Source organism: Egretta garzetta, unplaced genomic scaffold (assembly GCF_000687185.1).
Source record: "Egretta garzetta isolate BGI_Z169 unplaced genomic scaffold, ASM68718v1 scaffold595, whole genome shotgun sequence".
Classification (NCBI taxonomy): Eukaryota; Metazoa; Chordata; class Aves; order Pelecaniformes; family Ardeidae; genus Egretta; species Egretta garzetta.
Window position 1 is genome coordinate 222,326 of NW_009259682.1, and position 13,725 is coordinate 236,050.

The 13,725-nt window shown below is 44.1% G+C and overlaps 1 protein-coding gene across 1 annotated transcript in view; it reads left to right on the plus strand.

Moving 5' to 3' along the window:
- Positions 1-13,725, plus strand: part of LOC104126070 (pre-mRNA 3'-end-processing factor FIP1-like) — a 50,278-nt gene that overhangs the window by 25,079 nt on the left and 11,474 nt on the right. Inside the window, exons 7-16 of the mRNA XM_035894047.1 lie at positions 551-590; positions 1,307-1,360; positions 3,503-3,587; positions 4,215-4,383; positions 4,886-4,992; positions 6,077-6,135; positions 7,179-7,289; positions 9,911-10,041; positions 10,780-10,904; positions 12,943-13,048. Coding sequence (XP_035749940.1) covers positions 551-590; positions 1,307-1,360; positions 3,503-3,587; positions 4,215-4,383; positions 4,886-4,992; positions 6,077-6,135; positions 7,179-7,289; positions 9,911-10,041; positions 10,780-10,904; positions 12,943-13,048 — 987 coding nt within the window. The remainder of the gene's footprint in view (positions 1-550; positions 591-1,306; positions 1,361-3,502; positions 3,588-4,214; positions 4,384-4,885; positions 4,993-6,076; positions 6,136-7,178; positions 7,290-9,910; positions 10,042-10,779; positions 10,905-12,942; positions 13,049-13,725) is intronic.

Below are 13,725 nucleotides of genomic sequence, written 5' to 3' on the forward strand. Positions count from 1 at the left end.
TTATCTTAACAATAGCACGGGCGTGCCAAGAGGTTAACGCGGTGCTTTGTTAGAGTTTCCGTTTCCTAATCATCCAAACCTTGTTAACCTGGCTGATGCAGGTGAACCCCGGGGCTGGCGGGGGGCTGCTGCGTGTCTGGGGAAAAGCGTAGGACTTCATTTCAACGTCTTTGTCCTCCTCGTAGACTCCCCGGCTGAATTCTTTGATGTTTCTTCTTCCCTGGTGCGCTAAAAGTCTATAGAAAGATCTTCACAGCTGACTTCAGTTCCTTATCTGATGTTTGCCTTTCCTCCTTCTCCTCTGAGGCTTTGGATATGTTTTGTGACTTTTGTTCTGTGGGGGACTTCGCTTCTGCTGATGGGTTTCATTTGTTGTTTGGTTTTTTTCTTTAGTTGCTCCATTTCCAGTTGAACTTTGTTGAGAAGAGAACGTTGGGGTTATAGTGCCTTGGCGCTGCTGTGTATTTCTGTGATGCATTTTGGGCTTAAAAATTGAGCTTTTTTTTTTTCTTTCACTCGAATAATTTTTTTTTTATTGTTGTTTTTGCAGATGACACCACTGGTAAGCAAGAAGATGGACCAATTTCTGGGTGAGTCCAGAGACTGTTTATTCATTATAACAACATATGCTGCAAAGAAGATCAAGCCAGGTTAAGCGTAGCTTCATGAATGCTTTGGACCAATGCTGCTGCCAGCAACGGCAGCCCGTCCTTTTCCCATCCCATGGGGTCATCCCCAGCCACCACCCTTGGGCTGGCACAGCATTTATGGATTTGGAAGATGAACTGGATCAGTCAACTGATTTGACTTAAAACTAAATTTTAAGCCTTTCCCCCCCACCCCACTCCCTTCCTGATTAGTTTTAAATCAGATCTATTTTCCCATTTAATTCCCTGGGAAAAATGGTGCCTTGAGGATTGGCCTTTGTGCCAGCCTGGCATTGGTAAAACTGCGTCCTGGAAATGCTAAAAACCTCAAGCCTAGGTTAAAATCGTGACGTGATCGAATCAACAAATTATGAGATCCATGAAATACGTAGTTTGGGTTTGACTTTCAGATAAAAGTGCTGGGGCCAACCCAACGATCAGTTTTGCTGTCCGTGTCCGGGAAGTGTTGTCTGTCCTTGACCATAACTCCCCTGTAGTTGTAGCAGCGCGGTTTGCGCCAGCGGAGTTTTCTCTCGGCAGACCCATCATCTGTTTGCCATTTTTGAATGTAACACGGTTTTCAGAAGACTCGATCTTCGCTGGATTTCTGTGCGCTCAGCACCTTCAAAAGTTCAGTTTAATATTTATTGTCCTTTAAGGTCGTTGCGATCCGGAATTTCTGAGATTGTTACGAATACTGTCCTACTTCCGTAGTAAGTATCCTGTGCTTAGGGAACATGAAAACTTGTTCAAAAACAAGTTTTAGGCAGACTTGGTGAATTGTTACCTAAAAACATTACATGAGCTTTGTGCGAAGGAACAATTTTTAGTTTAGATAGAAATTTACTGCTCACCTGCACAGATCTACTGTTCCTTCTCGCTTTCTTCTGAATGTAATTTTACTTTATAAGCAGGATTAAAAATCTGAATTTCCAGCAACTGTCTCCAGTAACCGCAAGACATGTGAAGGAAAAGTCCCAGTGGTCACGCCAGCTCTCCTTTTTGGGTTTTTTTCCTTCCCTCTTTTTGGTTTTTTCCTTTTCTTTGTTGCACAATGAGACTCTTCCTAAATGAAGAGCTGTGGGGTGTTTTAAGAAAAATGACTCTTTGTTTGCGATGTTGTCGACGGCTGCCGCTCCAGGGCTACGTTGCTGGTTTGCTAGAGAGTTTGTGCCTACCCACAAAGCAGAAATCAGTGTCAGTGTCGTGCAGGATGCGGCGGCCGTTAGCATTCCTTAGCCTAAAGGATGCGTTAAATACCAGCAGCCTGTGCAGGATGCTGTTACGTCAGTAACGCACGGGTTATGTTGGCATTCGGAGGAAATTAAATAGCTGCGACGTTGTTTTTGCATGCAGATGATGGCTCTGGACCGGTCAGATTGTTCATTCCCGGGAAGCAAACAGGTTAGGGAAAGTCTGTTACTTAGCAAATGTTTATTTGAATTCCGATTTATAAATTTTAATGCACGCCCACAGATACTTCATGTGACTTGAAGCTGAAGGTAATCTTGTCACTCCTCCTTAATTCAGTCATCTCGGATTCTTAAGAAAATTCTGGGGTTGAGGTCAATGGTACGAGTTGCTTGGGTTTGGCAAACAAAACGCAGAGGGTCTTGGAGCCCCTGTGAGATTGTTCTCCAGCTGTACGTCTCTTGGTCCTTAGGTAAAAGCCTACGTCTGCAACTTTGAAATCCTTTTAAGCATCTTGGCTACTTTCTATAATTTAACGTTTCTTCAGCTCTCGCCTCGAGAACTTGGCGGAATTTGTTTGTATAGGGGGCTTTTCTAATAGGAGAGCTTCCGTAACTGCTCAAATTGTTCTTGTTCGTTTGTTCTTTTTTTTTAATGCTCAGTAACTGCTTCCTGGGTTGCGAGAGTGTGATCTTCTGGCTTACTTGTTTGGTGTCCCTTTCCTGCCCCCTCCGAAATGGCTTTAATCTGACCAGTGTTTGGATTCTGTTAGATGTTGCGTATGCTTCCTTTTGAAGATAACCTTGTGTGTGTTTATTATCCAACATGGGGTTTTAAATTAATATAGCAACATCTCCACGAAGTACTGGTGTCCAAAGTAATTGGATTTCCTGGGCTATTCCAGTTGTCTCTTTTGAAAAGCCAGAACTATTTTGAAGTTCTACTAGGTTTTACCTATGACATGGGGGGAAAGTGGTCTCTCTTTGTACCTTAGTTTTGTAACGCTTAGCACGCTCTTTTCCAGCATGTGTATACCAATGTGGCTTTCTTGCCTGGCCAATGCGATAAACAATGCTAACGTTTGTACAAACTCTTTAACCGGAGGTAAATCGGAACCTGACCATTGTTGTATTAGGACTAATTTGTAATGAATGAGAAGATTGGGTGTATAATTATCTGTCATCTTTGAACTGTAACTACTCATTAATGTAAGCTATTTGTAGAAACACTAAAATAATTTTTTCCTTAATTTCTATGGAACAGATGCCCTTGCTGCTTACTAAACTCACGTATAATTATTAGCATCCTTAAATACAAGGTGAAGTTTTGCTCGTTACAGTCTTATTCTGATACAGTTGTGGTTGTGCTGAACCACAGCAGAAAGCTATTAGAGCTGCCACTTGGACCTCAGGTGTCGAGCGGTGCTTGGCTGGGCCGCCGTGCTGTCGGTCAGGCGCTAAGCTGATTCTTTCCAACAACAGCAAAGCCAAGCAAGGAGGATTAATTTTTTTTGTTGTATAGTTGAGCTAACTGCCAGCAGAATAAACACACTACACGAATAAAGCCATTATATGAAAGTCACCTGGACGAATGCTTTAGAAATGTTTGTAGGTGAACTTCTAGACTGGGCTTGCCCACTTTCTTTTATCTGTCGCATTTACTAGACACGCGGAATCTTCTCATCCCTTGCAAGATGCTCCTCAGGAGAACCGGCCCGTCAGCAATGAAGACCGAGAGATGTCGCAACACGTACGTGTTCCGCTCAAATGGTTATTTTTGTGCTTCTCAGTACTCGTGGATAAAAAGATGTGAGTGTAAAGATGCTGGTACTGCCTCACACGTTAGATTTGTACTGTAGGAGGGTACTGACAGTCGATTCCCAACGCTAACTGCAGCCATGGGCTTCTCTTCTCAGCCTACCTTGTGTAGTGAACCCCAATTAATTTTAAGTGTTGCTTATGCCCACTGAAGGGGCAGATGAGGGCCTCTGATGCCGCAGTCTGGCAGGAAAAGCAGAACACGATGTCACCTCCAGCTCAGTATTTAAGTATGACTTTCCGAGGGTCAGTAAAATATGGGAAACACTGGGATAGAAAGCCCCAAGCGCTGGGAATCAGTTTTGATTCAGGCTCAGACCACTTGGAATGCAATCTAGTGGCTCAGTGCTGAAAGAGGAGGAGGCGGCTTGCTTCCCCACCCCCTCTTCCTCGAGTCTTTTTGACGGGTTTATTTTCTGCCACTGTGGTATGTCGAGAGGGCTCATGCAGAGTTCTGACAAACCCACGTGCCATGGAAAAGGAAGGAGGGTTAGGAGCACCTTCCTCATACCCTTTTGTGGTGGTGAGGTGTTAATTCAGCTCACGCATCTTGCTGCAGTGCTGGATATCTGGAAGGCTTCCTTTGCTTCTGTGCCCCAGCAGCGGTGCTGCGCTGGAGTCGAATCGGCGGCTGTAAAGTTCTTCTGCAAAGTGAAGTGACTCGGGGACTGACTGTGCTAAATAAGCCAAGCCGAGCTCCTCAGCAGCTTCCTGCCACAAAAGTTGTGGTGAGAGAATATTTGCTCCAAGGTTTTTAGGTGAAACATGGTGAATGTATTTTGGTGATTTTTGTTTGTGGTTGTGTACTTTCACCGTGGGCCTGCAAAGTTGATGTGTCGGAAAAGCCCTAGCGCTCTCAGAAAGAGTATGGGAGAGGAACTGTGGGACACGATGAAGTTCTTAGAACCGAGCTAAACCTTCCCCACCTTCAGAAATCTTACCCTGATTCTGATGTAGGGTCACTTCTTCAAAGGACACAGCGGTTTCTTTGTGGGCAACTGCCTGTTTGTGTTGAAGGCTGGTTACTTCCATGGGTTTTGCCCCCAGAGACAGCTTTGTGTAGCCTTGGAGTGCAGTAGAAAGTTAGGTCTTTGTATCAGAATCATTCTTTCAAATAGTTCTTTGTAGTCATACAAATAGTTCTTCAAATAGTCATACAAACTTTGTAACATTTGGCTTACTGTCGGTTTCATGTATTAATGAGCTCCTGTGTGCTTTTATTGTTGCTAGGCCCTTCCAAGTGGTGAAGATGATGAAGATGACAGCGATAGTGACAGTGATGATGATGACGTGAAAGTTACTATTGGCAACATTAAAACGGGAGCACCGTCGTACATGTATGTATTAGGGATTGTGGTGTCGATTTCTGATCTGAGGTACCTGTAGCGCGTGCGTTGGGGTTGAAAGTGGGGGTGAGAGCTGATCTGTCTTCTGGGAGACATGGGAGGAACGGCTAGAACACCGGAACGGGAATAGAAGCTGAAGGGCAGCTCTGTCCTTGCAGTTGCTTATTGAAGAATCCATCTGTTAAATAGGAATGCTAATTCATGGGTCTGCTGTTGGAAAGTTAACCAAAGAATTCCTGTGCTTCATTGGGCAAAATCAAAGGTGGGAAGTTACATCGAACTCCTCGTCTGTGAAAACTTCAAGAACCAAAGTCTGTATTGATCAGAATTTGCATAAGCTGTGAATTTACTGGTTTTCAGCTGGCTAATTTTTTAATGATTCAGAAATGGTGAGGCTGGATTTGCGAACCAGGAGATTACGTCACTGACTTAAAATTCTACCTAATTTGCATTGAATAGAATTAATAAGACAGCATTTTTGCTTGCTCCTGGCAGCCTTCCTCTTAAGGAAATGACTTACATGTGCTTTGTAGCACATTCTAATTTTTCCACTTTATGGATAGTTTCCTTCTCTTGCTGTAGAGGTGGTTTCAGTCTGATGGGTTACTCTGAATAGCGGTGCTCCATCCATTAGCAGCTCGCTGGATTTTGCAGACATCCTTTGCGAAATCTGCTGCTTCTACCTTTCTCTCCTCATTCTGTGCTCTGTATGCAGCTGTGATTTCCATGTTGTTCAGTTCCATTTAAATACTAAGTATGCTCCTGAGCAGAATGAAGTAACTTTGCTTCGAATCTTTGAAATAACCTTGCCCTTCATGTTCAAAACAATCCTCTTGCATTGCGTTGTTGGTCAGTAAGTTCGTTTGCGTTTCTGTAGAGTTAGAGGAACTTCTGTGGCAAATGAATCTCACTTTTAGGGTGTTGAGACTTAGCACTAAAAATCGTACAGAGGCGTGAATCACCCAAGTGAACCAAGCATCTTCTGAAGGATGTCAGGGCTTGAATATATTTTTGCATGAAAATGTCAGCCAAGTAATTTGTTCCAATACCAATGTAGTGATTCTTTTCCATACAGGGGAACTCCGATGAATCTAAACTTAAAAACAGGTAGAGGCTATGGAGCATCTGCTTCAGGTATTGCTGTTATTTTTATCCTTCACCTTTTGCAGTGTTTCACTTACCTGGCGCTGACAGCTGGAGCAGCTGCAAATCTTGGTCTCTGCTTGGAAGGGTATAAAATCAGTGCATCGTATTTAAACTGGGAATAGTAAGTGCATTTCCTAAACATCAGCGCTCCTAGAACAGTCTGAGGGTACAGCATGCAACGGAATGATTTAATTACCCATCGCTGAACAAGCTGATCATAATTCTATTTAAACTAGAAAAAAATACATTGATTATTACTTTTATGGTACAAGCCCATAATATTTCTAAATGATATTGCTGCATTGGGGCCAAACATTCTGAATTCCCCAGAGAAGAACTTCAACTCTGTGGTCAGTGTACTGAGGGACTTGCAGGGTAAGGTACTAAAAGAAGCAGTAGCAGCTCTGTGTATTTCTGCACATGAAATTTTCCTCACCATTCAGTTTAGTTTCTACTGTATATTGAGGCTTGGATCCCGATCTTCCTTGTATGTGAGTGTGTCCTTTCATGGGCTTCATATAATTCCTGCCATTAATTTCTTTATGCAAATAACTTCTGATGGAGAAAATAAGAACAAATTGAAGATTCTGTACCTGGCAGATTTTTGCTCACTCCAGTTAGTACACGGTCCACTTAAAACTGATCCTGAAAAAGTCTCTTGTTATGAGAAAATGTGTGTATCTTGGGAGGGAAAAATAAATATTTTGCCTGGGGAGAAGTACACATTTTTTTCATTTGGGGTAAATTTCATGCGTGCTCTCTAATAATTCACTCCATTTGCCTGTAGTACCAGTCTGGGTTGAATTTGCTTCTCCACTGTTCAACTGCAAGTGCTGTATACCCAGGCTATTTATTTATAGAGTGACCAAAGTAATTTTTATTAAAAAAGTTGATTGTAGTTACCTATGTGCTATAAAGCCAGCAACGAATTCACAGTAGTGCTTTATTTTTGACTGGATTTAATTTGCTCAGCAAATTAGCAGATTAAAGGCATTGCATTAAAAGTAGTAACGGTTTCTCTCTCTCCAAAGCCAAGTTGCAGCCCAAAGGTATTGACTTAGATGCCGCAGGGAATATAAATGGATTGCCTGTTATAGAAGTGGATTTAGATTCATTTGAAGACAAACCGTGGAGGAAACCAGGTGGGGCCTCACAGTTTCTTGTGGTAAATATTTTCTGGAGTTTCAGTTCTCTCTTTAATTTCACCTGTAATTTCTGTCCATTTATTGCTGCCAGGGAACAGGGAAGTCAGGACAATGCCTATTGCTCAGCCTCTGATGCCTGTCTGGGCAGTCAGTGATGTTTACCGATTGATCAAGCCATGCTTCTACCTAAAATTGGGTTGCATTTACTCTATTAATTTAACTTCCCTAAAGGGAATGGCTGTTTTTTTTAATATTCTATTTTATTAATTCCCTAGTCCCAGAAAATATTGCCCTGAAATCAATACAGTAATGTTTGTTGGCCTTAAAGTCAATTGAGCAGGATGAAGATTTGGCTGCCGATGGTGTGTGGTCTCCATGTGCAGCAGCTTGCTTATTCTGTCTCACCGCGGCCAAGCCCAGTCGTCCCCACGCACCCTTCTCGTTTGGGTCCGGGGGATGTCCGTGCTTCTGCAGGGAAGTACCCCTCGCAGAGGGCAGCGATGGTGGGAATTCCCACCTGAGCACGTGCCATGGTAGAAAGCCAACTTTTTGTGTTGAATTCTCCTGCTGCAAACAATCGAATAAAAGGAATGAAAACGCTGTCTACTTCGACAAGAAAGGCTAGGATTTTTCTTTTAGAAAAGCTGCATTGCCTAATTCTTTGCTAGATTCTGCCCCTAGGTGCGTAACTGGGAGTGAGCAGTCCCCATTTATTCCGTCTGGACCATATTATCTAGACTGTGTCCAGACAAACAGTACTTTGCACAGCAGGTTTTAACGGTCTCTTTTGTTGTCCTGATTAGCATTAGGGAGATTTCTACTCCGAAGCCACTCTTGCATGTCAGCTGTAGGGTGCTACAAATAAACTTCTGGTTTTTTCATCTGAATTAGATACAAAAGTTAAATGAAGGAACCAAAGAGATCCAAATTTTTGCTGTGCTACTCCCATAAAACATGCTATGATGAAATGTGAACTGAAGCAAAAAACCCACTTGCCTCTTCTCAGACGTAGTTCTTCTCCCCGCTAGCCCCTGTACTTTGTTTATCTTTCAGCAATATTGCTATGCTAAGTAAGTCGTGCTTTTAAAGGTCATCTGTGTGGGGTGGTTTTGGTATCTCTTTGCTGGCCTGAGAAGAGCATCAGAGTACGTGACAGCGCTAATAACTACGTCAACGTGTCACACCAGCACTAAAGCACTCTGTGATGAAGAGTAGCTAGCACAGACATAATAGAAACCACAGCCTTTCTTGTGCAGGGGATTTCCCATCGATCACGAAGTGAGAAGGAAGGGTCTAGGAAGAGAAATCAGTTAGAAGGAAAACAACAAAGTGAAGTTCAGAGATAAAGCGTGGAAATCATCGTGGTCATGCTGACATGCCTGGACCAAAGCGAAGCCAGCTAGCCTTAAAACGGTGGTGAAGTAGGAATAGAGGGAAGATGTCTGCAGAGGCGTAGCCCGTGAGTTTACATTAGATGGCAAGTAGCTTGTTCCTCAGCAGCCTTTCAGGTTTATATCCTTTGCAGTTAATTGTTCAGCAAGTTGGTATCTCTTTAATTGAGGGAGAGGAAGAAGAAATATGGTGTGGAAGACCTGATCGAGGGTTGAAATATAGGCTGATAAAATAGCTATGTAAATGTCACCTTGCTGAGTCTGTTTTGGTGAAATTTGCATGTTTGGGTGGTGCAACAGGAAAAGTGGCCTACCTAGAAGATAAACCTAAACCTTTCTGTGTAGATCCCAGCTCAGCATGGTCAAAGTGTTTTGCTTAACCCTTACGTATCAGCTCCTTGGTTTCGAATGGGTCTGTCTCAGAGTACCTTTGCGAGGGGGATATTTGAGGGACGCCTCTGCGGGGCTAGGAGATGCTTTGTAACGCCTCCTGTTGTGAGGCGTGCCGTACAGAGTCGCTTGCAGCTATGTTTGTCCCTCTGCGCCTATGTTTTCTTGGCAAGCAGCTTGTGGCCACCTCTCTTACTCATAAGCACTCATGCTGAACTGGCACATTTCACAGACAACTGTCGAAGTAAGATAACAGTCTTGGAAGGCTACAGCTAGGATCACGAGTGAACTGTAATTACTTGTGTAGTCTGAGACGCATCAGTGACAAACTTCCACTTTAGCCCTGTTTCACAAAATGGGTGAGTCCCAGCAGCTCTTCTCAGAACAGCAAAGGCCAGGTCAGAGGCAGAATGTGTTGGTTTAGCTCTGCCAAGAAAATGCTTCTGTGGCACCATCCCATTTTTGTGGTGGTAGCTGGAACTGCCATTCCTGTGCTCTCCCCAGCACTCCACTCACTTGGACAATTGCAAGAAACCAGCCTGAAAAAAACCAGTTGGTAAATGAGTGGTTGCAAGCACCTATTTTAATAGCCTGCATATGTGCTGTATTCCGGGTCTCAGCTGGTCCCACTGCCGGTTCGGGCTGTAGCCCCCCTCCCACCAAAAGATGCAGCCACCTCCACTGTGGCACACAGCGCCTTTCTGACAGAATGAAATGGAGAGTAAGCTCTGCTCTCTAGATCTTTATTTTCTTAGCTCTTCATTTAAGCAGTTGAAGGACAATTTGGGAATGCAAGTCGTCTAGAATCCCTATGTTGATTTCTTCTCCCTTTGTCAGGTGCTGATCTTTCTGATTACTTTAATTACGGATTCAATGAAGAAACATGGAAAGCTTATTGTGAAAAGCAGCGCCGGCTTCAGCTTGGACTGGATCCTGCTCCTCCCATCAGCACTGAAAATAAGATCACGGTAGGTGAAACGTTACTCCTGCGTACAGCTACGATAAAACTGGGACTTACGTTTGTAATCACAGAGATGAGAGTCTAAGAGCAGAAGATACCTTAATACCTTGTGTTCCTTTCAGTGGTGAAAGTACAAAAATGTAGCTTTAAAGATTAAATCTCTGCTAAAAATCTTTTCTCTATGGAGCTGCCTGGCAGATTTGAACCACTACAGCAGCAAGACTTGAGTGGATTTCCAGTTGGTTTTGAGGCTACCCAGCTATAGGGGTGTCTGGTTGGAAGATCCTGTGGATGCGAGAGGTGTGGAGAGGGGAGCTGGGCATCCGTGGCTGTTTTGCTTGTTGCTGTTGACTGCTGCAGTTGTGTTTTGTGTTTGGAGACTGTGGTGGCCATCAGCCTTTGCAGAAGTCCATCAGGTGGCCAGCAGCTGTTAATCAGAACTTCAGCCAAAGAGTCAATACAGCAAGGGTTACGATTTCCAGTTTTGACTTACTACATGAAAAAGGATATGAGATTATTAAACTTTTGGACTTCTAACGAGAGACAGCAGGCAGCTGAGGCTGGAGTAGCCAATTCTGGTTTACAGGAACATTTGCCGCCTTGACTGAAGAACAGGTTGCTTGTGTGCAAGAGCCCTGTGGTTGTCCCTCAAGGGAGCCTTTTCCTTTGCTGAGGGTTAATGTCTGATGCTGCATTCAGTTGAAAGTAAGGGCATTCAACCCGTGTGTTGTGTTGCCTTCTGTAGGTTCAGCAAGGAAGAACAGGAAATGCGGAAAAAGAAGTGGAAAACAACATCATCAAAACAGAATTCAAAACAGACTTCTTGGCTCTGGTGGGAGGACGCATGAAGGCTGGGCCTCCTCCTAATAGGTAAGAGAGGATGCAGGCGTAAAGCCTGGGTGCAGTGTTCTTCACAGGGGTAGCTGGGATCCACCTAGGCCATATCTGAATCTCCTCAAGCCTGAAACAGAAGAAGCTTTTAAACCTTACTACTGTGGTCACTCATTAATTATTGTCTTCAGCAGTGCTCTCCTGAGGGTTGTGCAACCCCTGCCTACCCGTTTACCTCTCCCTGGTGATACCCTCAGTGTAGTGCGGCGCAGGGAGGGAAACCCATACCCCAGCTGAAGGGACACGTCTCTGGGAGTAGAAGAACCAAGGCAAATACCTCAGCTTTGAGGGCTTGCGTTGCTGGCTGCTTGTGCTTACTTGGCTTATTCTTACTGCCATGATGTTAATCTTTGTCTCCTGAAGGGGAGGTGGATTACACGTTTGGCAGCTGATAAGAGGAACAATTGGTTTCTGAACCTGTATGCTACGCTGCTTGATGCATGCTAATTAGTTATTTTCTCCAATGAGAGAGAGGATCCAGAAGGCTGGAACAAAGCAAAACAATTGAGTCATTTTTGACTGGCACCCTCTGCTGGGAAAACCACTTGGACTTTATGAGGTGGCTGGGTTTTTATCAAAAGCTTCAGCAACACAAAGCTATGAAGAAGAGCCAGAGCTTTGGGATCTGGGTGTTCCTGGTGCTTTATTCATGTTACATCTTTTGCAGACCTGTCTTGCAGAAATCAGTCTTGCATTCCAACTTTCCGCTTTGTCTGAGAGAGAACCAACTGTATGCTTCAAGTATAAGCTTTAAAGCTCTGCTTAGTCTGTTTGCATTTAAGCACTTCGGTGTTTCTGTCCCCTTTCCCAAGTGCCATCAAATCGGTCAGGTTGGTTTCCAGCTGTTAGGCGGATCTCCTGAGATTTTCAAAAATCTACACCATTGCAAAATAAGCTGATGCTGTTGTAACTCTACAGCGTTGGTGTCCATTTTAACTTAAAGATGAGATTCTGGTCCTGCAGCAGAGCTTTTGGTCAGGACCAGAAGAAGGATCTTTATACACCACAGCAGCATCAAAACCATGGGCTTAGCAATGAGTTGAGGGTTTTGGTTTGGTTTGGTTTTTACTTTAAGTGAGCAGATCTCAGTGAGAAATTTTTTATCTTGCCAGTTAGCCAGTATTTTGTCTAAATTTCCTACTGAGAGAGAAAATTAACACTGTCTAACTTGGAAAAGTGCTGGCGTTTTTCTGTCCTAACTGCAGGAAAACATGTCTAAGGCCATACTTGCACAAATCAATTGTGGCATGAATATAGGATGAGGGATTCTTAAACTTCAGTTGCGTGTGCTTCTCTCTCTCGCAAACCTTTACTTGTGGTGACCTTACAACGAGCTCATATAAAAATGTTCTTCCCCCAGGTGTGCCCTGGGCGTGGAGATAAAAGAGCATGGAAAATTGTAGGTTCTGTGACCCATTTCCAGGCACGCGCAGACAGCACTGTTTCTTGGCTACTTGAATATGTTTTTGTTCAAGGGTCTAGCCTTGATTTCACTGAAGGCAGTGGCAAAACTTTGGACTTTAATAGAAACAGAGCAGACCCCAGGGAGGCGGGCTAGAAGGTGTCTGAGAATCTGTTTTGCAAATAACTTCAGTGGTAGCAGCAACACTTGGAAGACTGGAATCTTCTGGGCTGATAGTGTTAAAGGCTTCTCCTGATAAATATGTTCCCCTTCCTCTGACCCTGATCTGGGAATGATTATTCAAATCTGGAGAGCAAGTGAAGGATTTCAGCTCTGAACCAGGGTGTGCAGTCCGTGTTATTACACCCGTACATGGTGATTCTTTGAATTTGTGTTTGTAGGTGTTCAGAGACCTCACTCACCCCTGCAAGCAGAGCTCAAACTGCTCAAAAGTGAAACAGGACTTCTCATTCACCTCTTGTCCAATTTGAGTGCTGCCTCTAGGGATTTTTCCCTGGTGGAAAAGAATGTACGAGCGAAGTTTTGTCTAATAGTGAGGAAAACTGCTCCTGCTAATGTCTTTGAGCCTAAAAAGATGCATCTGCTTTGTACCAGGAAGCTGGGTGGGACAATTGATGTGATCGGTGGCCAGGCAGGCACAATTAGGCGAGTAGAAGGAAGACGTCGTGATAAGCATGCCTCTGAGGAAAACCCCATTCAGGTAAATGTTTTGCACCGTCGTGACGTATTCCTGATTTCATTGCCCTTCTCGCAAACCCTGAGCAAATGTCTGTGCATTCCTGACCTCCCGTGTCACTGTTGCTGCCTGCAAAGCAGTAGGTGGTATATCAGCCCTGTCGAGGCGTATGCATGTATCATTCTGCAGGTTGAATTAACTTCTGCATTAAAAGCTTTATCTTGCTAGGAGCTAGGGGTTGCCCTTCAGACTAGCCTTCCATCTGCATGGCAAGGCCCAAGTTCCCTTTCTCATCAGCTCTCCAAGAGTATTCCTCGGGGTGCGTAGCCGGGAAGCTTTTACGTGGATTATTCCCTTCCCTTCCACTGTTGGGTTGGAACCTCTGGTTCCGCAGCGGAGGACTTCTCCTGGGGCTTGCGTTTCTTCTCACTTTGAAGTAACGTTTAGTCTGAGCATTGTTAGATGCAGCCCACGCTTCAGACTCAGGGTGGGCCTGTGCTACTAGATCTCATCCCTTATAAGAAATAAAAGCCTGGGGTTTCAGATGGGACTCAGTTCTGATCTCGCATGTCCAATGTGACCGTAATGTTCTGGTTGGATTCTGGGTAGGAAGGTGTAGGATTTGAGGACTGTCTGCTGAGAACTTTTCTCTTAACCACCTTACTCCTACCAATCACTCCTAACTCACAACTTCCCCCCCC